The 21,933-nt window shown below is 50.5% G+C and overlaps 3 protein-coding genes across 13 annotated transcripts in view; 2 read left to right on the top strand and 1 right to left on the bottom strand.

Annotated features, from left to right (window-relative positions):
- LOC119566513 (maestro heat-like repeat-containing protein family member 7) overlaps nucleotides 1-21,933 on the top strand; it is a 626,780-nt gene that overhangs the window by 92,755 nt on the left and 512,092 nt on the right. The window lies entirely within an intron of this gene.
- LOC119566252 (interferon-induced very large GTPase 1-like) overlaps nucleotides 1-21,933 on the top strand; it is an 858,959-nt gene that overhangs the window by 407,625 nt on the left and 429,401 nt on the right. The window lies entirely within an intron of this gene.
- Nucleotides 1-21,933, bottom strand: part of LOC119566337 — a gene marked incomplete at its 5' end in the record, with an annotated part of 34,268 nt that overhangs the window by 9,204 nt on the left and 3,131 nt on the right. Inside the window, 9 exons of the mRNA XM_043549296.1 lie at nucleotides 2,428-2,481; nucleotides 2,687-2,817; nucleotides 2,972-3,101; nucleotides 4,184-4,270; nucleotides 4,476-4,532; nucleotides 5,635-5,685; nucleotides 5,992-6,096; nucleotides 6,453-6,590; nucleotides 6,978-7,193. Of these exons, the coding sequence (XP_043405231.1) occupies nucleotides 2,428-2,481; nucleotides 2,687-2,817; nucleotides 2,972-3,101; nucleotides 4,184-4,270; nucleotides 4,476-4,532; nucleotides 5,635-5,685; nucleotides 5,992-6,096; nucleotides 6,453-6,590; nucleotides 6,978-7,193 (969 nt within the window). The remainder of the gene's footprint in view (nucleotides 1-2,427; nucleotides 2,482-2,686; nucleotides 2,818-2,971; nucleotides 3,102-4,183; nucleotides 4,271-4,475; nucleotides 4,533-5,634; nucleotides 5,686-5,991; nucleotides 6,097-6,452; nucleotides 6,591-6,977; nucleotides 7,194-21,933) is intronic.

Below are 21,933 nucleotides of genomic sequence, written 5' to 3'. Positions count from 1 at the left end.
GTCTGACCCAGTATGGCTGTTCTTATGCACTTATACGTCATACACCCTGAGCCCTCAGTAGGGAAAGGGTGAGGGTACCTTAAATTGACTGGGTCACGCCTTGAGCCCTTGGTAGCGTAGGTAGGTGGGGTGCCCTAAACTGACCCAGTAACACAATGACTCCAGAACAGTCTCTGCTTTTGCACTATTCTGGAGTGGCTACTGCAGAATATTTATTCCAGAATAGCTAGGTCAATCTATTCCTCCCATGTACATAAGCTGTGACCCCCCCCCCACACCATTCTCCTCTAGAAGAGGGCCTGCGTCGCACCTATCCCAGCCTATCTGAAGCTGACACCCAAGAGAGCTTTACTGTCCATGCCTATGGTTATGTCTACACTGCGATGTAAGCCCAGAGTTAGTAGGAATGGAGTTAGCAGCCCCTGGGGTTGTTAACCTAGGGCTGGAGCATCTACACGCATTTGTAACCCCAGGTTAGGAGTGGTTGAACCCTGGGTTCCAGCTTGGAGCTCCAGCATCTACACTGCATTATGGAGACCAGAGTGAAACCACCCGTATCCCAGAATTGCTAGCACCTGCCCCAGCTGCAGCTGCCCTTTCCCCCTTTGATGGTGGTGCAGCCTGGGAAAACTGAACTGTTCAGCAAACCTGACTGGCCATAGGAGAAAGAAAGTTGGCCCCATGCAATTGTGGGATACTTTGGGCAGCCTCCCAGAGCACAAGTCCAGCAGGGCTAAGGCTAGGCTGTAAAGCAACAGGCTTTAAACCCTAGCTCCCAGCTTGACTCAGGCTCGGACCCTCCATCCCTAGGTCCCTGAATTCAGGATCACAATAGAGCCTTTTGAGCCACCTTCCCCCATCTCACCACATTTGCCTCGCATGATTCACTACAGCCACCAAAAAAGGACACTGTGGTGTATTGTGGGAAATGTAGTTTGGCTGCCTTATTCTCCTCTATATTCCCAGCTCCATGGTCAAACTAGAACTCCCATGGTGCCACAGGGCCATGATGCCTGGCTTCCCCTCACTAAACAAGGAGATGCTGGTGCATCATGGGAGAGGAAGTCTAGTTGCCCCATTGTCTTCTAAGGCCAGGCTCATGGGAGATGCTGTTCAACTAGGATGCTCAAGTGGGATGGGGTGTACCAGGCCCTTTAGGGCTCCTGCTGGAGGTATTGCAGTCCTAGCACACCCCATCCCAGGAAAAGGAGCAATGTGGGTGGGTCCTCCAGGCCTGCAGGGAAGCAGCCAATCAGGGTGCAGCAGGCTCAGTTAAAAGGAGCTACAAGGGCTGAGCAGGGCAGTCGCTGGCTGGGACCAGAAGGGTAAAGAAGGCCTAAAAGGCTGTGAGACTCCACAGGGAGAGAGACTGGGGAGAAACCCAGCTCACACAGGGACAGGACTGGAAAGGTGTCCAGGCACAGAGGCCTGAGAGAAGACCCTGAGAACTCAGGACAGAGACAGAGAAACTCTCCAGGCAAGGAGGTCTGGGGGAGACCCTGCTCACACAGGGAACAGACAGAGAACCCAAGAAGGTGGTGGGACAGATTGGGAAGCAGCCCAGGAAATGTAGCAGTAGCAACTGGGAAAGAAAGCAGCAGGTGGCCGCTACTTGCAGGGTCACTGGGTTGGGACCCAGAGTAGTGAGCCAGCCCAGGTCCCCCACTGGTGCAGTGGCCAGAGCCCTGAAAAGGGGGCAAGTTTAGTTTTAGAGCCTGAGAAATGGGCTACAGTTTAAACAGGCCCAGAGATGAGGCTCAAGACCCCACAGAGGGCCAACCATTTGTTGGACTGTGTTACCCAGGAAGAGGTTCCTTTGTATGTCTTTAGACTATGTGTGACTTAGCCAAAGGGCTGAGGCACCCCTGACTATGGCAACCGCTGACAGGGGGCACCAGGAAGATAAAAAGGGAAGAGTGCAGGATCACACCCAGCTGACAGGAAGTGTTCAAGAGAGTTGTGTGTCCCCCATCACACCAACCCATAGAGGAGAATGAGGCATGTGAGGAGCATGAACTACAGTTCCCAGGAGCCACCTTGGCAGCATTGCCAAATGGAAACATATGGGGGTTTTTTAGGAAACTCAACGAAAAACCTAAACAAATATCCCCACTTTTGGGCCAGTTCTGATAAACTGCTGTCATTTACATGCCAAAATACAAAGGGCAGGTGTATCCCCATGCCCGGGGACAGGCATGTTGATGTTACGGGCCTCATGAACTGGAGACGCATCCGTAGACTGGGAAAATCCTCCAGCATCAGCTACCCTCTGGTCTTGTCAAATTCTTCTACTTTGGAGTCCAGGAACCTGAGACCTTTTCCCAGGCACCTCCAGTAGCATAGCCCCAGTTCCCAGCACCTCACCGGCCCTGGTATGAATGGGAGAGGGGCGACAACCTACTATCAGGTCAGAGGCAGAGATGGTACCTGACAGGGAGAGGAGAAGCCGAAGCAATGTTTCTTCATCACATCAGATAAATTCTGCAAAGGAACCAAAAGAAATCATCACGTCACAGACTCTACAGGACTTAGAAAGGCTGTGAACATGGGGATGGTTTGCCTGGCGCTGAGATGCAACCGCCTCTGGGGCGGGCAACTGGGGAATTCAGGGTATTGGGGTCATCACTGACTCCAAGGAGAGAGCATCCCCTTCCTGCTCCCTCCAGCAGAGCTGGCCGGTCCCCACCTTTATCTTGGCAGCGAGCTGTGTCCCGGTGAGCAGCTCCCCATGCCGGTCCGTCTGGATGTGTTGACTGGCCGAGCTCACCAGGGTGGTGACGTAGTCACTCAGGCTCTCCCGGAAATCCTCATCCATGTCTGCAAAGGGAAGAGTGACGGACGATGGTGGGGGAATATAGGGCCAGTCTGATCCCACTTCTCTCTACCTTCCACATGTAGGGCTGATCAGCGCCCCAGTCGCATTGTTCTGCACAAGGCAGGGGGCTCAGAGCCACTGTCCCAGGTCTGTTACCTCTCAGGGTTCCCTTGCTCCCCATCATGATCCGCTTCCCAGGTAAGGGCATCAGGTAGCAGCGGCTCCTGCTTCTGCTCAGCACTTCCAGGGTCTTGGGGTGTTTGCAGGAGGATGTCGCCTCCAGCTTCTGCCGGAGCCAGGTGGAATCGTTACATTGACACACAAAAATACGTGTTAACATTAGCCAGACCATCTGGGCAGTAAGAGAGGGTCTGGAGGAGCCCGGCCTGGTTTGTGGTAGGCATTGGAAGGGGTGCAGTGAACGAGGCAGGGGATTGCAGGAAGAGAAAGGAGTGAGTCCCAGATCTCAGCCTCCCCCCACCCTGTACCCAGTCTATCCAGACGCTTTGTCCCAGCATGCTCCTTTCTCTACCCCGGGCATGGCTTTTCTCCCCTCCACACTGCAATCAAGCAGCTTCCTTCCCCGTGCCACCTGGGCTCATTGAGAGCATGGGAGAGACAGGAGGTCCCCTCTCGGTTCTGGTGCCTGGCCTGGAGCAGTAATTGCAGAGAAAGTCCAGCTTTGCTTCTCTATCCTGAGGCTGGAGTATGTTTCGTTGCTCTGTGGGGACGGAGCATGCTCAGTCTGGGCAGAATGCGGAGCTGTGAGGGGCTGGAGCATGGACAAACTCTTTGGAGACTTTAGCAGCTAAACTCCAGCCAGTCTCTCCTGAGCATGTGCAAAATGAGATTGTCCAACAGCTGGTTTCTTGCCCTAATGTGTGGGGGATTTTCTTGGGAACATCCCATGGCATATCTTTGATACACTGGCCACTCCACCCACCATCAAATTTAGAGTCCTTACTCTGAATCAGGGAGGGCGAGGGGGCTAGAGATGTTAAAAAAAGGAACATAAGAATTTTCTTTCAATATTGCCAAACAATGTGTTTTTCTTTAGCCTCATTCTCGGAAACAGTTGGAGGAAGCAAGCACAAATTCAGCTGGAGGCAGAGAACAAGCATGGAAAATTTCATCCCAAACATTTAAAGTTTGGCAAAGTTATAAGTAACTTTAAAGGGGTCTTATAATGGGATTTGTCAGGCAACCTTTATAAAGATTGGGGCTACCAGCCCCCAAGAGGGGAAAGGCCCCGTGTCCCATTCCCCACCCCCTGAGCCAGCCAGTCCCCAACACTGAGTCTGGATCGCAGCTACCACCCCACAGATGATACAGGCCATGGGTCCCATTCCCCCCAAGTCCCCCAGTCACCTGTATGATTTGTCTCAGATACTTCTCACCACCCTGGACTCCGAGGATCTGGGAGCTGCTCCAATCCCTCACCAGCAAGTCTAGATGCTGCAGGGGAGACAGGAGGGGACTGGGAGTCACTGGGGGGGTGGGGAGAGGCTGGGACAGGGAGAAGGACGGTGTCTGCTGGGGAAACGTCAATCCCTCGGGAGTGGGGCAAGGGGTGCATGGGGCAGGAGCATGCTGTGGAGTGGGTGAGGGGTGCAATATGGCGATACATGGGGCAGGGCAGATGGGAGGGAAACCGTCTCACCTGAATGGGCTCCAGTCCGTAGGCTTCTCCCACCACTTCGGCCACCTGCACAAACATCTGTGGAGAGAAAAGAGGGGCGGGGTGAGTCTGGGGGACCTGGGAGGTGTTTAGTCTGGGGGGAAGTAATCCTGCCTGTGAACAGAAAGGGTCCTGAGCACCCCCTTCCCCCACATCTGAGCTTCTCCCTCTGCCTAGGGCAGAGAGCGAGGCCCAGTAAGTGCAAAACGAATCTTGGGATGGACAGAGACGATTTCAGTGGCGCAGGGAGAATGAGGCTGCACCTGGCCATGGGAGTGGGAGAGAGGCCATGGGACACAGGGGTTTGGCACCGGGGCAACGACTGTCAGTGCACACCCCTCCTCTGTCTGGTTTCAGGGCTTTCTCCTTCTCTCCAGGGTGCTCTATAGATGTGTGGGGGGAAGCGGGAGTGGGTCAGTGATCAGCATTTGGGGTCCTTTTACCGAGGGGTTCCACTCCACAAACACACAATTGCTTCAGGCTGAAGGATGCTATCAACTTTCTTAATGCAGCCCTAGGGGTCAAATCACAGCTCTGCTCATGCCTCGAACAATCCTGGCCATGCAGCATTTCCCTGAGCTCTGCCTGGGCCTCCATATCTCTGCGTGAACCAGGTTTTTGCCAATGACAGAACCCAGGGCAGCGAGAGCAGATAAAACCCTCCCCCGCTGACCCCTCCCCCGCACAGAGAATCCCCCCGGGGCACGGTACAGGGGCAGGACACGCCGTATGCCGCAGGCAGCAGTGATGTCACTAAGGACGCAACTCACAGAGACTCGACCTGGAGTGGCTGGGGCTGGGTAAGAGCCTGAAGAGAAGAAGAGAGCAGAGCAGGGGACAGAGCAAACGCCCCAGGCCCTGGCCCCAGCAGCCTTCCCACTGATGGCGGAGCGGGGCTGGAGGGGAGGGAGGGGGCCTAACTTTGGCCCAGTGGCCCATGCCGGACACGTGGGAGCAGAGAACCGTGCTGGGCCGTGCGGTGACCGTGCTGACTCCAGAGGCCCATGTGACTATGGGAGAGTCAGTTTCTCTCTCTGGGCCTCAGTTTCCCTCCAGGACCTATGGGGAGGGATAATAACCCTGTGGGACTAACAGGAGAACCTGGCTTGGCCACATTCTCCATTGCACTGCCCGGCCTCACCTCCAGGTATTCGAGATCCGGGTCCTTCACCCGGCGGCCAATGTTTAGTATCTGCAAATAATCAGTAGACAGAGAGAGCTACAGCAATGAGTAGTGACGGCCACCCCAGGCCACTTCCCAGCCACATCAGCAGCCCTGAGCACAGTGCCCCCTAGTGCCACACTGGGACATTGGGGCCAACCCTGAGTGCCAGGGGAGAGCGCCCCCTGCTGAGCCTTCACCATAATCCCTGCAGCACAGCACCCCCTAGTGCTGCACTGGGGCATTGGGGCAGCCTTGATTGCCAAGGGAGAGCGCCCCATGCTGAGCCCCTGCCCCGCTGCCTGCAGCACAGTGGCCCCCAGGGAACTTCCCAACCTGGTAGGAGCTGAGCAGCATGGACAAGGCAGAGAGTTTGATGCTGGTCTCCTTGTTCCTTTCAATGTCCATGGAGCCCTCGGTGTCGACCAGCAGCACGGCCACCTGGGGGGGGCCAAGAGTGAGAGCCCCGGGTCAGCTCCTGGCTTTGTCCAGCCACCCATAGCCCTTCCATCCCCAGAGCCTGCCCACTGCTCAGCCCCCATGGCACCTGGCATCTCGTTCTTGCCTTCCCTGGAAGTCCCCCAGTGTTAGCTCCCTACTTCTGTCTCTTCTCCATTCCCCCTCTTCTCTCTCCACCTGGTTCCCCTGGGGCCTCCTTTCCCATGTCTTGGTCCATCTCGCCCTGTTTTCCCCCATTCCCTCTGTTCCCAGCCCTCTACCCTGTTCCCCATTCCCTTTTCCCAGCCCCTGCATGGCCTCCTCCCCCTTCCCTGTGCACCCCCAACACCCCCACTTACCTTTCCCCCCTTGGCTGGGACCCAGAAGGGCAGACTCCATGCCCACACCCCCTTGGTGACTTGCTGCTCGTCCGCACGCCACTCAAACCCCTCTAGGAGCTTGTCCTCCTGGCCCATCCATGACTCGTCCCTCACGTCCTGCGGGGAGGGAACATGGCAGGGGGGAGGTCAGTGCATGGTGGGGGATGAGAGTGACTGGTACCCCCCTCTTACCCCAGACTGCAAACCCTGGGAGGGGCACAGTGGTTAATTGTGCTAGTGTGGGGCGGGGAGGAATACATGGTGACGGGTGTACTCGTAATCTGATAGACAAACAGACCCACTGCTGTCTAGACACAGAGAGAGAGACACGCTGTGTTCCAGACAGGCAGACAGATGCGTTAGGGTCCAGCCATGGCCCGAGCTAACTGGACATGGTGCGGGGAGGGCTGCTCACAGACACATGTTTAGCTCTGAACCTGCCAGCAGGGGGCAGGATGGGGCTGCTCACACTCACAGCTCACTCCTGCTCCCGTTCACACTCACCGGGCTCTGGAGCCGGCGCAGCAGGTAGTTCAGCAGGAAGGATTTGCCCCAGCGCTGCTCCCCGATAATGGAGACCAGGCAGACAGGGGCATCCCCCACCCCACCCTGCTCCAGGCAGCCGCTCAGGGCCTCCTCGTCCAGGGTCAAGTTCCCTTCCTCGTCCAGATGCACCAGCTGTACCGGGCGCCCCGACTCCGGCTGAGCCCCCGGCCCCTGCTGCAGGGAGAGAGCAGTGTTAGATCTGGGACCCCACCCCCCAAGTGAGCCTGTCCTGCGGCTCCCTGATCAGAGCCCCATGCCCCATTCCCACCCCCTGGAGCCAGCCCATCCCCCTGCCCTAGGGCTGGATCAGAGCCAGAACTCTCTGGAGGGGAAAGACCCCTAGATTCTTGCTGGAACACATCAAGGGAGACTGCACCTGGCTGGGGAAGACCTTAAAGAAATGGAGACTCAGGTGATCTTCAGTGGGAGGAGAAGAGCAAAGATGAGACAAGATGCTGATGATCAACAGATGTCTCAGGCAGTGGAGCTAAGGAGGGCTTGAGGATGTTCGACCACTGGGAGGCTTGTAGGCCAAAAGCCTAATGGGAAGAAATTTTTTCAAATAAAATTGTACTCCATTTTGCTTATTTTGCTTTATACTCCATTTTTCTAGTTTTGAATTAGTAAGAAGAAATTGTTCTGAGTTTATTCTTTACTGATTCTCTAATGATCGTTTTGAGAATGATAGAAGTTTTATGGCTGTAATTGCCTTATTTACTGTTCGGTGAGAATGAAGAATGTATGGTAATTAACTGAGAAGGGACAGCTAGGCCAGATGATCAAGAAGGGAGTGGAGGAGTAAAGGGGTGCCAATTTTCACCCAGATGGCAGACTGACGACCCTAAAGCAAAGGCATGCACCCCAAGGACAAGATAAAGAGTGGAGCCAGAGGGATGAGATAAGAAACAGCTGTGGATAACTCCTAGTAACAACCCAAATAATGCTGATTGGAGGAACCTTGAACAGCTCTGGTGTAACACAAAAGGTCCAGAGACTTGTATGGGAATTTATCACTACAAAAGAAGGGTGTATTGCCATGGGACTTTGGATTCATTCTGCATCAACATCAGAGCTTTGAACATGCTCGACCTTAATGGAGTGCTTTGGATCGGTAAGATCCCCTCAGTTACCCCACTTTCTGCTCCCAACAGATCAGCTGGGTGGGCGCTCCCCTCCAGGAGATCTGACCCTCAGTCTTTCCGTAAAACCTGATTCACAAGAGAGGGGTCTGGCATTTTAAATGCAGATTTTTCACCCTCCTCTGGGGAAAAAGCTCCCCAACAAAAAGTGGGCAGAACCTCCAACAGTTTCCATGTGTACCTTAGCTAAAGGGGCAAGGACTTTCTAACCTCCCACCAGTTCCAATTCTGCCATTTTCCCTGGCAACAAATCCTTCTCCTGGGTCAGGTCCCGCTTGACCACAGAAAAGTCTGCATGTGTCCCTCAATCCCAGGAGAACTTTCCCATTCAGTTTAAGAGCATGCATGTGCTCACTGCTCGGTTGTGTAGAAACCCCCTTTACAAATCCTGGGTGGAAAAAGGCAACAGCCTGGCTCTGAGAAGCAGCAGTTTATGTGTTACCTGCTGCCTGTTCCCACTCAGCAAAGGACATTTATTTCTCAGGTGCTCAGTGGACTCACAATCCGAGCACCTCTTGGGCTCCTCTGCGTGTACAGGAGACTTGGGACGACTAACAGGAGGATGGGGAGGTGAACACCCCACCTCCTCTTTTCCTGATGTAAAACGGTGATTCTGCTTCTCCCAACCCTGTGTCCCTCTGCCTCCGGTTTCTGTTTAACTGCAGCTTGCCACAGCTCAATAGTGTCTGCAACCTCAGCCAATCCACTCACTGCATCCACCTTTTTGTCCCACAAATACTGTTTTACATCATCACTGCACATATTCAGGAATTGTTCCTGAGTAACCAAATCACACATTTCCTCCAAGCTTGTAATGCCTTTTCCCCTCACCCACTTATCTAACAAATCTCGCATTTCATTTACATAAGCCACATTACTCAATCCAGATCGCCGCTTCAGACTCCTGAATTTAATCCTGTAGGTTTCAGGTGTAATCTGAAACTGTTTCTGTCATAAATATAAAGGGAAGGATAAACCCCTTTAAAATCCCTCCTGCCCAGAGAAAACAAATCTTCTCACCTGTAAAGGGTTAAGAAGCTAAAGGTATCCTTGCTGGCACCTGACCAAAATGACCAATGAGGAGATAAGATACTTTCAAAAGCTGGGAGGAGGGGGGAAAATAAAGGGTCTGTGTCTGTCCGGGTGATGCTTTTGCTGGGGACAGAGCAGGAAAGGAGTCTTAGAATTTAGTAAATAATCTAGCTAGGTATGTGTTAGATTATGATTTCTTTAAATGGCTGAGAAAAGTGCTGTGCTGAATAGAATGACTATTCCTGTCTGTGTGTCTTTTTTGTAACTTAAGGTTTTGCCTAGAGAGATTCTCTATGTTTTGAATCTAATTAACCTGTAAGGTATTTACCATCCTGATCTTACAGAGGTGATTCTTTTTTACTTCTATTAAAAGTCTTCTTGTAAGGAAACTGAATGTTTTTTCATTGTTCTAAGATCCAAGGGTTTGGGTCTGTGGTCACCTATGCAAATTGGTGAGGAATTTTACCAAACCTTCCCCAGGAAGTGGGGTGCAAGGGTTGGGAGGATTTTGGGGGGAAAGATGTGTCCAAACTACGTTTTCTCAGGAACCCAGATAAAGTTTGGTGGTGGCAGTGGAAGTCCAGGGGCAAAGGGTAAAATAGTTTGTACCTTGGGGAAGTTTTAACCTAAACTGGTAAAAGTAAGCTTAGGAGGTTTTCATGCAGGTCCCCACATCTGTACCCTAGAGTTCCGAGTGGGGAAGGAACCTTGACAGTTTCAAAACCAGTTCCTTAAATTTACCATAGTTTGAAGCATCATCAATACACATCTTATTGAATACGTTGAGAGGTCTTCCAGTCAATTTTGCTACCAATGTGGTAATTTTTGATTGTCAGGAATTATATGGAGGGTGCACAGTCTCTCAAAGGTGAGGAGATATTGAGCAGTGTCACTGGATTCATCATAGCACGGACATAGTCATTTCCATTTGTGTATTTCTGGGGAAGTGGGGCAGCTCCTGGAGGGTTTTGTCTCTTCTGCTCCACCACATCCAGTTCATGCTTCTGGGCCTCAATCTGGGCCTGTATTTCTCTGTCTCTTAACTCCAGGGCTCATTGTAAGTGGCTGCCTCAGCTTCCTTAGCCCTTCTGTGTGCAGTTGCCTCAGCTTCTTTGATCTTCAGTTGAAATTGCCGGTCCTTTGCCTTCTCTTTTGTTTCCAGACTGGCCAGCTCTAGTTCAGCAGCTGCCTCACTGGTCGTCATTTTCCTGCTTTTTTTCTGCTGAACCACACCCCTCTGCAGTTTACTGAAACTGAAATTCACTCAGATCAGGGACTTCTTAGTTAACAGAGACTTTACCAGTGCCTAGTGTTCAGCCTTTCTGCGCAGTCTGCAACTTCTGCAGTTTTAGCTTCTTTTGATCTTCACTCTTACTTATTTTGCTTATTTTTCTGTCCCTATTTCCCTTACCCGAAATAAGCAATCAGACAGTAACAAACCAGGAACCACTTTGTCTGTTCTCCTGCCACCACACCCAAAACTCACTTAAAATCACTACCAATGTCTCAAAGCAGTCAGCTGTGCACAGACCCTGCTCAGCTACGCCACTGTGACAGGTTGGGTCCCAGAAACCCCCTTTGGGACTGCCACCCGATGTGCTGACACTGCCTCTGAGCCTGTTTTCCCTGCTAGCCTAAGCTTCAGTACCTTGCCTTCAGTACCTTGCCTTGTTTGAGCCACACACGCTTGCCAGCTGCAAACACAGATCCAAGTCTGAACCACTTCCCCCACAAGGTGCAGGCTTAACTGAAACAGCTGAAAAAGAGCTCCTGACTCCAGCAGTCAGATACCCAGCTCACATTGGAGTCCAAAACCCCCAAATAAATCTATTTTACCCCGTATAAAGCTTATACGCGGTAAACTCATAAATTGTTCGCCCTCTATGAAACGGCTTAAGCCCTCCCTAGACCCTCCATAGAGCAAATACGAGGGGAAGAAGTAGAGCAACTCTTAGTCCCACGGAAACACATAAGGGCAGTACTAGAGTTAGCTCACAGTCATCTATTTGGGGGACATCTAGGAGCAGACAAGACACTGGATAGAGTCCTAAGAAGGTTTTATTGGCCAGGAACACGTGCAGAGGTCCAGCACTATTGTGCCTCCTGCCCTGAATGCCAGTGGCATAGCCCCCAACCTCACTTGTGGGCCCCATTAGTACCTTTGCCTATTATTGAAGTCTCTTTCCAGAGGATAGCAATGGACATAGTGGGCCCACTGCAAAGATCGGCACGGGGCCACCAAAACGTATAGTCATCCTTGACTACGCCACGTGGTATCCAGAAGCCATTCCTTTAAGAAACCCCACATCCAAGGCAATAGCAAAAGAACTACTCCAGGTTTTTGCCAGAGTGGGCATCCTTAAGGAGATCCTGACAGACCAAGGAACCCCTTTCATGTCAAAATTAATGAAAGACTTGTGTACCGTACTCCACATCCAGCCCATACAGACCTCAGCCTACCATCCACAAACAGATGGACTGGTCGAGTGGTTTAACCGTACCCTTAAAAGTATGATCCGGAAGGTGGTAGCACAGGATGGAAAAGACTAGGATACCCTTCTGCCGTATCTAATGTTTGCTATATGGGAAGTCCCCCAGGCGTCCACTGGTTTCTCTCCCTTTGAACTACTATATGGACGCCACCCACGTGAAATATTAGATATTGCCAAGGAAGATTTGGAAGAACAACCCAACCCAGGAAAGAATGTCATTGAGCACGTGACACAGATGAGAGAGCGAATAACTCGAATAATCCCTATAGTACGAGAACATTTGGAAAAAGCACAAGAGGCCCAGCGGACATATTACAACCGTCAGGCAAAAGTACGGAGATTTCAGCCGGGGGAACGGGTGATGGTGTTAGTGCCTACAGCAGAAAGCAAACTCCTAGCCAGCTGCCATGGACCAGATGAGACAGTGGAAGCCATTGGGGAGGTGGACTATAAGGTCAGACAACCAGACCACTGAAGGCCAGAGCAAATCTACCACATCAACTTACTAAAGCCCTGGCATGACCGAGAGACATGCCTGGTCATTCGGGGAGCTCCACCCCAGACAGATGACCCACAGGGGCAGGTGAAGATATCTCCTGAGTTAACTCCAGAACAACGAACAGAGGTCATTGATATGATCCAACGGAACCAGGACATGTTCTGTACACAGCCGGGCCGTACGACACTGGTCCAACATCATATTGTCACCAGTCCCGGATGTAAGGGAGATGATAAGACCATACCGAATACCAGAAGCTAAAAGGGAAGAAATTAGGACAGAAGTGAAGAAGATGCTGGAACTCGGGGGTTATTGAAGAATCCCACAGCCAGTGGTCCAGCCCTATCGTCCTAGTCCGCAAGACTGATGGCACCCTGAGGTTTTGCAAGGACTTCCGGAAGTTGAATGAAGTATCCCAATTTGATGCCTATCTGATACCATGCATTGACGAGCTAGTTGATCAGTTAGGCAAGGCCCAATACCTAACCACTCTGGACCTGACCAAAGGATATTGGCAAATTCCTCTGGCCGAGAATGCCAAGGAAAAGACTGTCTTCTCTACACCTGATGGCCTGTTCCAATACACTGTCCTCCCTTTCAGACTCCATGGGGCCCCTGCAACATTCCAACTACTTATGGACAAACTGCTGCGACCCCATGCCAAGTATGCCGCCGCCTATTGAGACGACATAGTTATCCATAGCCCTGACTGGGTAACGCACCTTGGAAAAGTAGAAGCGGTGCTAGACACCCTGAGGAAGGCCGGCCTCACTGCCAACCCTCTCAAGTGAGTGATAGGACTAGCTGAGGCCAGATACCTTGGGTATGTAGTAGGGAGAGGTTTGGTGAAACCCCAATGGAATAAAGTGGAGGCAATACAAGGTTGGCTTTGACCAGTCCGCAAAAAGCAGGTCAGAGCATTTCTAGGGATAGTAGGATACTATCAGAGATTCATCCTTCATTTCGCCAGAAGAGCAGGGCCATTGATGGATCTGATAAAGGCTCAGGGCCCCGAGATAGTAAAGTGGACTGATGTGGCAGAAGGAGCATTTGCAGATTTAAAGACAGCCCTTTGCTGCCACCCAGTACTGATAGCCCCAGACTTCGAGAAGGAATTCATCCTACAAACAGATGCCTCAGAGGTAGGGCTAGGAGCAGTCCTTTCGCAGATGGTAGGGGAGGAGGAACACCTGATCTTGTACCTCAGCTGGAAACTCCTCCCCGGGGAACAAAAGTACGCCGTCGTTGAAAAGGAATGTCTGACAGTAAAATGGGCTATGGAGACTCTCAGCTACTACCTACTGGGGCAGCGGTTTACCCTCGTGACAGACCACGCCCCACTCCAGTGGATGCACAGAAACAAGGAGAAGAACGCAAGAGTGACTAGGTGGTTCCTATCCCTGCAACCCTTCCATTTCCGGGTACAACATAGGGCCGGAAGCCAACACGGCAACGCTGATGGCCTATCATGACAGCACTGCCTCTCGTCCCAAGTAGCCCAACCCCATGGTCTTGAGCAGGGAAGGGGGATATGTGATACAGCATGGCCAGAGGGCAGCAGGAGAGTGTTAGAAGGGAGCCTTATTCCCTGTAGAGGGAATAAAGTTTGCTATAGACTAATTAAAGCACCAGAAGCCAATTAAAGCACCTGAAGCCAGTCACATGATAAAACCTCCCTGCTTCAATCAGACCAAGAGGATTTGGAGCAGAGAGCAGTTTGAAGGAGTTGAAGTAGAGGAGAAGTGCCATGGCTGGCTAGAAGACCAAGACCCTAGGTAAAGAGACACCCGGCTTGTGCAGAGAGAGAGAGAGGGCAGGAAGCCCCACAAGCTGAAGAGCAGGAGAGGGAAGTAGCCCAGGGGAAGGAAGCACTAGTTCAAGTGGTTTACCACTATCCCCTGGGCTCGGACCTGGACTAGAGGGTGGGCCCGGGGCCCTCCCTCTCCACTCCCCTCCTCTAGGACACTAGTGGGGCAGTTAATACCCCAGTTCAGGGGTGAGAAATGGTGCCCTGAACCCTCCCCAAGAAGAGAAAGCGCGAGACCCATCAAAGTAGTGCCGGCAATTTGCCACACCAGGTAAAAGGATAATGCTTTATGCACATCAAGAGTGTGCATTGTCATTTCAAAGGCGTTCAAAGGCGTGAGGCTTTGGGAAAAATATCGGGAGGTGTATAGGTTCATTGAGGTGAAAGGAAGAGTGTATCTTAGGTAAGAACTTTGGATGTGTGCGGAGTGTGACCTTATCTCGGAAGAACGTGGTATACGGAGGGTCAGCCATAAGCGCCCCCATTTCTCCTACTCTTCTGGCAGACGTGATTGCTATGAGGAAGGCGGTCTTCATGGATAGGTGGAGAAGGGAGCAGGTAGCCATCGGTTCAAAGGGTTTATCCATCAGGGCTTTGAGGACTAGGTGTAAATCCCAAGGTGCAGCAGGCGGTTTTACGTCTGGGTATAACGTCTGGATTCCCTTCAGGAACCTTTTGGTGATTGGATGGGCAAAGACCGTAACATTGTCAATCTTATGGTGGAAGGCGGTGATTGCTGCGAGGTAGACCTTGAGTGAGCTCGTAGAGAGGCCAGATGTTTTAAGATGTAGCAGGTAATCCAGTATCAATGGGAGTGAAGCAGAAGCTGGAGAAGTCTGTCTGTCAGCACACCAAGCTGGGAACCGTTTCCATTTATGCAGGTAGGTAGTGCACGTGTTGTGTGTTCTGCTGTGCAGCAAGACAGTGCGTACTTGGTCCGAACATGTTAACTCTGCATTACAGAACCATTGATCAGCCAGGCCTTCAGGTGGAGGTGTTGTATGTCGGGGTGAAATAGTTGTCCCCGGCATTGTGATAGGAGGTTGTTGAGTGGGGGAAGGGAAATGGGAGGCTTGACTGACATGCGCAATAGGAAGGGGTACCACAATTGTCTGGGCCATGCAGGGGCTATGAGAGTGATGTTGGCTCTGTCTGTTCGTATCGTTTGAATTACTCTGTGCAATAGAGGCATTGGTGGGAATGCATACATGAGAGTTTCAGTCCATGGGAGCATAAAGGCGTCTCTCCGTGAGTGTTTCCCCAGGCCTGCTCTGGAGCAGAATGTCGGACATTTTTTGTTTGTTGCTGTAGCAAATAGATCCAGTTGGGGATAACCCCAGGTCTGGAAGATGTTGGAAAGAATGGTGCTGTTGAGTTTCCACTCATGTTGTAAGGGGAACGATTGGCTGAGCTCATCTGTGGTGGTATTCTGAGAACCTAGCAGGTATTAGGCGGAAAGATGGATATCGTGTTGAAGGCACCAGTTCCAAAGTTTTACCGCCTCTGTGCAGAGGGAGTGTGACCGGGCTCCACCCTGTCCGTTGACATAAAACATGCATGCGATGTTGTCAGTCATGATTTGAATTCGGTGGTTTTGGATGATGGGAAGGAAATGGAGGCAGGCATTGTGTATGGCTCATAGTTCTAGCAAGTTTATGTGAAGCTTGGTTTCTGAAGTGGCCCAGAGACCCTGAGTGGTGAGTTGGCCGATGTGTGCCCCCCATCCTGTGAGGGATGCATCTTTGGTGATGGTAATCAAAGGGGGATCCTGTCTGAAGGGAATCCCGGTACAGAGGTTGATGGGAGAGGTCCACCACAGACGTGAGTCCTTGACATTCTGGTGTATTGTTAACTTGCTTAGGCTGTGCTTGTTTGGTTTGTATACCATGGTTAGCCAACCCTGAAGGCATCGCATGTAAAGGTGAGCATTTGAGACCACAAATGTGCAAGCGGCCATATGTCCTAAGAGCTGTAGGGAGTCTCAGACTGTAGTCTGTGGGCTGGCATGTATCTGGGTAATAAGGTTGCACATTGTGTGGAATCTGTCCTGGGGGAGAGATGCAAGACCGGTGGTGGAATCGAGGTTTGCACCGATGAAGTTGATTTGTTGGGTAGGTTGTAAGGTAGATTTGGTTTTGTTTATTTGCAGGCCCAGGGTGCAGAAGCAGTGAAGGGTTGCAAGAGTTGCGTGGTTCGCTTCTAACTGAGTGGGAGACTTGAGGAGACAATCGTCCAGGTAAGGAAATATAAGGATTCCTTTTTTTCTGAGATGTGCTATTACAACTGCATTTTGGGGGTACACGAGACTCCCCCAAACATCGTACGCACTGTGAATGGATGGCATCCCTACAGGAGGTGCATCTCTTGAAGTCTGGGGAGCCAGTCATATCCAAACCGCGGAGGGTTTTTTTTTTTTTAAGAAATAAATGTAACAATTAATGTAACTTATCTAATTAGTAACTCTAATGTCTAAAACTATGTAACTAAACTGAGAAACAAACTAACTATCTAATCTCAAAGGGCACTGTTGAACTCCGTCTGTAGCCGGGGACAGTAGAGAAGGAACTGAGGATCCCGGGCTGTGCACACACTGTTCAAACACTGAGAGCTCGAGAGGCAGGCACAGCGTGTGCGCAGCCCACAGGGGTACTGCTGTACGAATCTCTGATCAAAGGCGCTGGGACGCACCTTGACCTGAAGTGGAGCACTCACAGGGACACTCATCTCAAAGAACTGTGTGTTAAGCAGACCTGTGTTCTAAGCTGTGACTGGTAAGCTGGGGTGTGCTGTTCTTTAGGGAGCAGTGGATCTGGGAATTCTGTGAGTGCCAGTGGTTCAGGGTCATAGGATGTAGGGGTGGATGTGTGCCTATCACTAACCTGTTCAGAAAGAACAGAGCCTGCAGAGGCCTAGAGGGAGAGCTCATGTTGCCAAGGGCTGAGGTTGGGGAACTGACCCACGGCATGCACAGACAAGGCATCCTCACACTAAGGGCAGGTGGTAGAGAGGTGCCTCACAACACTAGGTACCCCTGGGAAGTGTCACAGAGGGCAGTGTGGTTGAAGATGTGATCCCCAGAGGCACTGCTGACCAAAAGAATCTGATTGTGTGTACATGAGGCTCATGCACACCAGAATGGATCCATGTGGACAGTTACTTGAAGAATAGAAAATTTTCAAACAAGCCAATCCTAAATTTGTCATTTCAAATCAACATTTTGACATAAAAGACGAGTTTGTTTTGTATTTTTAAACTGAAGAATCAAACCAATATTTCAAGTTGAAACAAATCTAAACTTGTCATTTTGCTTCAAAACAACCCTTGTCAAACAAAATTACACTTGCCATTTTGCTTCAAAATGTTGATTTGAAATGAAAATGTTCATTTTGACACCTCCCCCAGGAAAATCTTTTTTTTCATCAGAATCAAATTTTCCCACCAAAAAATTCAGTTTCAGTTGGTGGGAAAGTTTTCTTCACAGCTCTTTTCAATCAGTTCTAGCAGCAGTGGCTGACATGGCAGATCACAGTCTGCTATCCTGGAGTGAAGGGATGTGGGACAGGGAGCCCAGCATCAGGGTGTAAGGGGAGACAGAAAAACAGAATCTCAGAAAACAAGAAAACAGGAAACAGGAAAAGGAAGGAGTGGAGGAGCAGAGACAAAGAACAACAGTGAAAGAGAAAGGAATAATAAGAGACCACAGGAGTGACACTAGGGGAAATATGGAGGGACACCCCTGCCCAGAGGAAAATGGAAGAAAAAAGGAAGCCAGATGAAAGGGTGAGAAGAACAGAAGAAAAGATAAGGACATGCAGAAACTGAGCACAAAGAGTCAGGAGAAAACACAGAGAGGAAGTGGAGATAAAGATGGAAGAAGTTGGGGAAAGAAAACACGAGAAGCAGATTGAGAGAGGCAGAGGGAAGCGACTGAAGAAGTATTAAATTATTTCTGTTATACTGACATGGGCTATCCATCCTGATGCACGTCCAATGTGGCTGGTTACTTACATTCCTCTATTCTGAATGGTGGCTGCCTCAAGTGTACATATACCAGTGGTGGGCAGCCTGCAGCCCACGGGCCACATGCCGCTTGTCAGGGTAATCCACTGGTAGGAACGGTGAACCATGGCCACAGGGAGCTGTAGGGGGCTGTGCCTGCAGACAGTCAATGTAAACGAACCATCTTGCGGCCTGCCAGCGGATTACCCTGATGAGCCGTGTGTGGCCCCCGGGCTGCAGATTGCCCACAACAGACAAATACCCACAACAAGCACGGTTATCTCATTTTATCCCTCCTCCTCACCCTGGCACCCCAGCTAACTACAGCCTCCTCAATATCTGCTCCCACCACAGCTTCCTTGCACTCCCAGAAGAAGCCTACATCTCCCTTCCCCCATCCCACTCAACAGTAATTCTTTTTAAAACTGCATTAGTTCCCTGAGCCAGATGGGGTTACCGGGTGGGCCGGGATCAGAAATTGACACGTGCATGTCTGTTGAAAGTGCAGGGATGGGAGTTCGGAGGGGCAGTACCCTGTCAGATTCAGAACAGGAAGATAGGAATTGACACACTGGATCAAACTAATGGGCCCATCTCAGAGGGTATCACCCAGAGCACCTCCTGCTACCTCAGATCACACCAGTGGGCCCTGCCACCCTAGCATCCCTCTGCTGCACCACACAAAAACAATGGTCCATCTACAAATTCAAATACTGTCTCTGTGCTGCCGACTCACAGATCTACCCTCTCCTTCTGTCCAGACTGAAATCTCAGCCTCTGACATCTCCTTGTGGATGTCTAACCATCAGCTTAATCTCAACAGGGCTAAAACAGAGCTCCTAATCTTCCCCCTCAAGACTCCTCCCACCCCCTTTTCTCAACCACTGTGGATATTGCCCCCTCCTGCCAGTCACTCAAGCACATACTATCTTCAGCTCAGATCCCTCTCTGAGGGCAGGTCTACGCTACCCGCCGGATCGGCAGGTAGCGATCGATCTATTGGGGGTTGATTTATCGCGTCTAGTCTAGACGCGATAAATCGATCCCCGAGCGCTCTCGCATTGACTCCGGAACTCCACCGCCGCAAGAGGTGCAGGCGGAGTCGATGGGGAAGCGGCAGCAGTCGACTCAGCGCCATGAAGACGCTGCGGTAAGTCAACCTAAATACGTCGACTTCAGCTACGCTATTCCCGTAGCTGAAGTTCCGTATCTTAGGTCGATCTCCCCTCAGCCCCCCCAGTGTAGACCAGGGCTAAGTCCTCACATCCAGGCTATATCTAAATCTTACTGGTTCTTTCTGCAGAACATTTCCAAGATAGGCCTTTCCTCTCCATCCACACAGCTAAAATGCTCATCCAGGCTCTCAACATCTTACATCTTGATTACTGCAACATCCTTCTCTCTGGCCCTAACAAATGCAGTCTTGGCCCACTCATCTCCATTCAGAATGCTAGCCCGTTACTCTGGCCATATCGACCCTCTGTTTGAGTGCCTTCACTGGCTCCCCATTTTCTATCACACTGAACATAAACTGCTTGACTTTACCTCCAAGGCCTTTCATGGCCTATCCCCACCCTACCTATCACCTCTCATTCAGTATCAAAAAGTCGACTCACACTTCCAGTTGGCCTATGATCCCAGCCTGTCACCCACTTGTTAAATTTTCAAACAAGCACCTCCGTGCTGCCTCCCATGCTTGAGAGGCACTATTCATAAACAGTTGCAGAGCCACCGCATGCTGACCATACTGCCTAATTATTTCCTTGTAGTCCCCATCTCTCTGTGTTCATTTGTTGTCTCTTGTCTTATACTTAGATTGGAAGCTCTTTGGGGGAGGGACTGTCTTTTTGATCTGTGTTTGTACAATGTCTAGCACAATGGGGTCCTAGTCCATGACTGGGACTTCTAGGTGCTACTGAATTGCACATAATACATATTGTAATAGCAATAATCATACAACTACTACCAATAGTTTAATATCTAGTCTATAAGAAGGAGGTAAATATTTTAAATCCTCTATTATGCAGCATCCTGGTGGTTGGCTTTTTTGTTGTGAATTATGATGGTTGAGATTCTTTTTAAATTAGCCAACCATGGTAAAAATAGTCATATAGTGATCATGCAAATCCCTGAACAATGCTCCTGTATTGAGAGAAGCTGGGGCAGTACAACTTCAACGCAATTTGGGGAATAATAGACACACACGTTAACTTTGTTCTGGTAAAATCAATTAAATTCTTGAAGTATCTCCACTATTATTCCTGCTTTTTCTTTCCTAAGATTTTCTTTAACCTGTGTTTGAAAAGCAAAGATAAAGAATAATAATCAATCATTGAACCGCATATCTTTATTTCCGTCAGGGTTCCTTCCCCACTCTGAACTCTGTGGTACAGATGTGGGGACCCACATGAAAGACCCCCTAAGCTTATTACTACCAGCTTAGGTTAAAAACTTCCCCAAGGCACAAAATCTTGCCCTTAGACTAGGGTATTCTGCCACCACCAAGTGCTTTAACAAAAAACCAGGGCAAAGGACCACTTGGAGCTCCTCTTCCCCCAGCAATCCCCCCAAGCCCTTAAACCCCCTTTCCTGGAGAGGCTTGAGAATAAACAACTTAAGCACAGACCATCTTGGATTTCTTAGGACCCTAAAAACCCAATCAGATTCTTAAAAAACAGAACTTTATTAGAAGAACAAAACAAAGATAAAAGAAACACTCTGTAAGATTGGAATGGACGATAATCTCACAGGCAGTCAAATTCAAAACATAGAGAATCCCTCGAGGCAAAACCATAAGTTACAAAAAGACAGAAAATAGGAATACACATTTCCTCCAGCACAGCTAATTTACAAGCCAAAACAAAGAAAAACCTAAAGCATTTTCTAGCTAGATTACTTACTAACTTTACAGGAGTGAAGGGCTTGCATCCTTGATCTGTTCCCGGCAAAGGTATCACACAGACAGACAAAAGCCTTCCCCCCCTCCCCCGGATTTGAAAGTATCTTGTCCCCTCATTGGTCATTTGGGTCAGGTGTCAGCGAGGTTACCTGAGCTTCTTAACCCTTTACAGGTGAAAGGGTTTTGCCTCTGGCCAGGAGGGATTTTATAGCACTGTATACGGAAAGATGGTTACCATTCCCTTTATATTTATGACAATTTCAATTAAAAAAAACATGAATAGAAAGGTCCATCTTTAAAATCTGCACCTTTAACATGGGGTGACAGAGAGAAACAGTAAGATCAGCAGCTAACAAGCATAGCTCCTCTCCACATGGCTCAACCCCCAACTCAGACTCCCTCAAAACTTCACATCCTTCATCTCCACCAAGACTCTTCCTTTCCAAAAGTCTTTGCAAAGAGAGACCATTAGCAACATGCCCAAAGGATCAACAGATGAACAGGGGTGGGCAAACTTTTTGGCCTGAGGGCCACATCAGGGAATAGAAATTGTATTGAGGGCCATGAACGCTCACAAAATTGGGGTTGAGGTGCGGGAGGGCATGAGGACTCTGGGGTGGGGCTAGGGATGAGAAGTTTGGGGTGTAGGAGGGTGCTCTGGGCTGGGACCGAGGGGTTCAAAGGGAGGGAGGGGGATCAAGGATGGAGAAGAGGTGCGGGAAGGGGTGCAAGTTCCGGCTGGGGGTGCGGGCTCTGGGGTGGGGCTGGTGATGAGAGGTTTGGGGTGCAGGAGGGTGCTCCAGGCTGGGATTGAGGGTTTTGGAGAGCAGGAGAGGGATCAGGGCTGGGGCAGGAGGTTGGGGCATTGGGAGAGGCTCAGGGGTGCAGACTCCAAGCGGCACTTACCTCAAGCGGCTCCTGGAAGCAGTGGCATGTCCGTTCTCTGGCTCCTACACAGAGGCGTGGCTAGGCGGCTCTCCAAGCTGCCCCATGTGCAGGCACTGCCCCTGAAGCTCCCATTGGAGCACGTAGGAGCCGGAGCGGAGC

Source organism: Chelonia mydas, chromosome 6 (genome assembly GCF_015237465.2).
Source record: "Chelonia mydas isolate rCheMyd1 chromosome 6, rCheMyd1.pri.v2, whole genome shotgun sequence".
NCBI classification, from domain to species: Eukaryota; Metazoa; Chordata; order Testudines; family Cheloniidae; genus Chelonia; species Chelonia mydas.
Note: the sequence above shows the minus strand (reverse complement) of the source record. Positions and strands in the feature narration are given on the sequence as shown.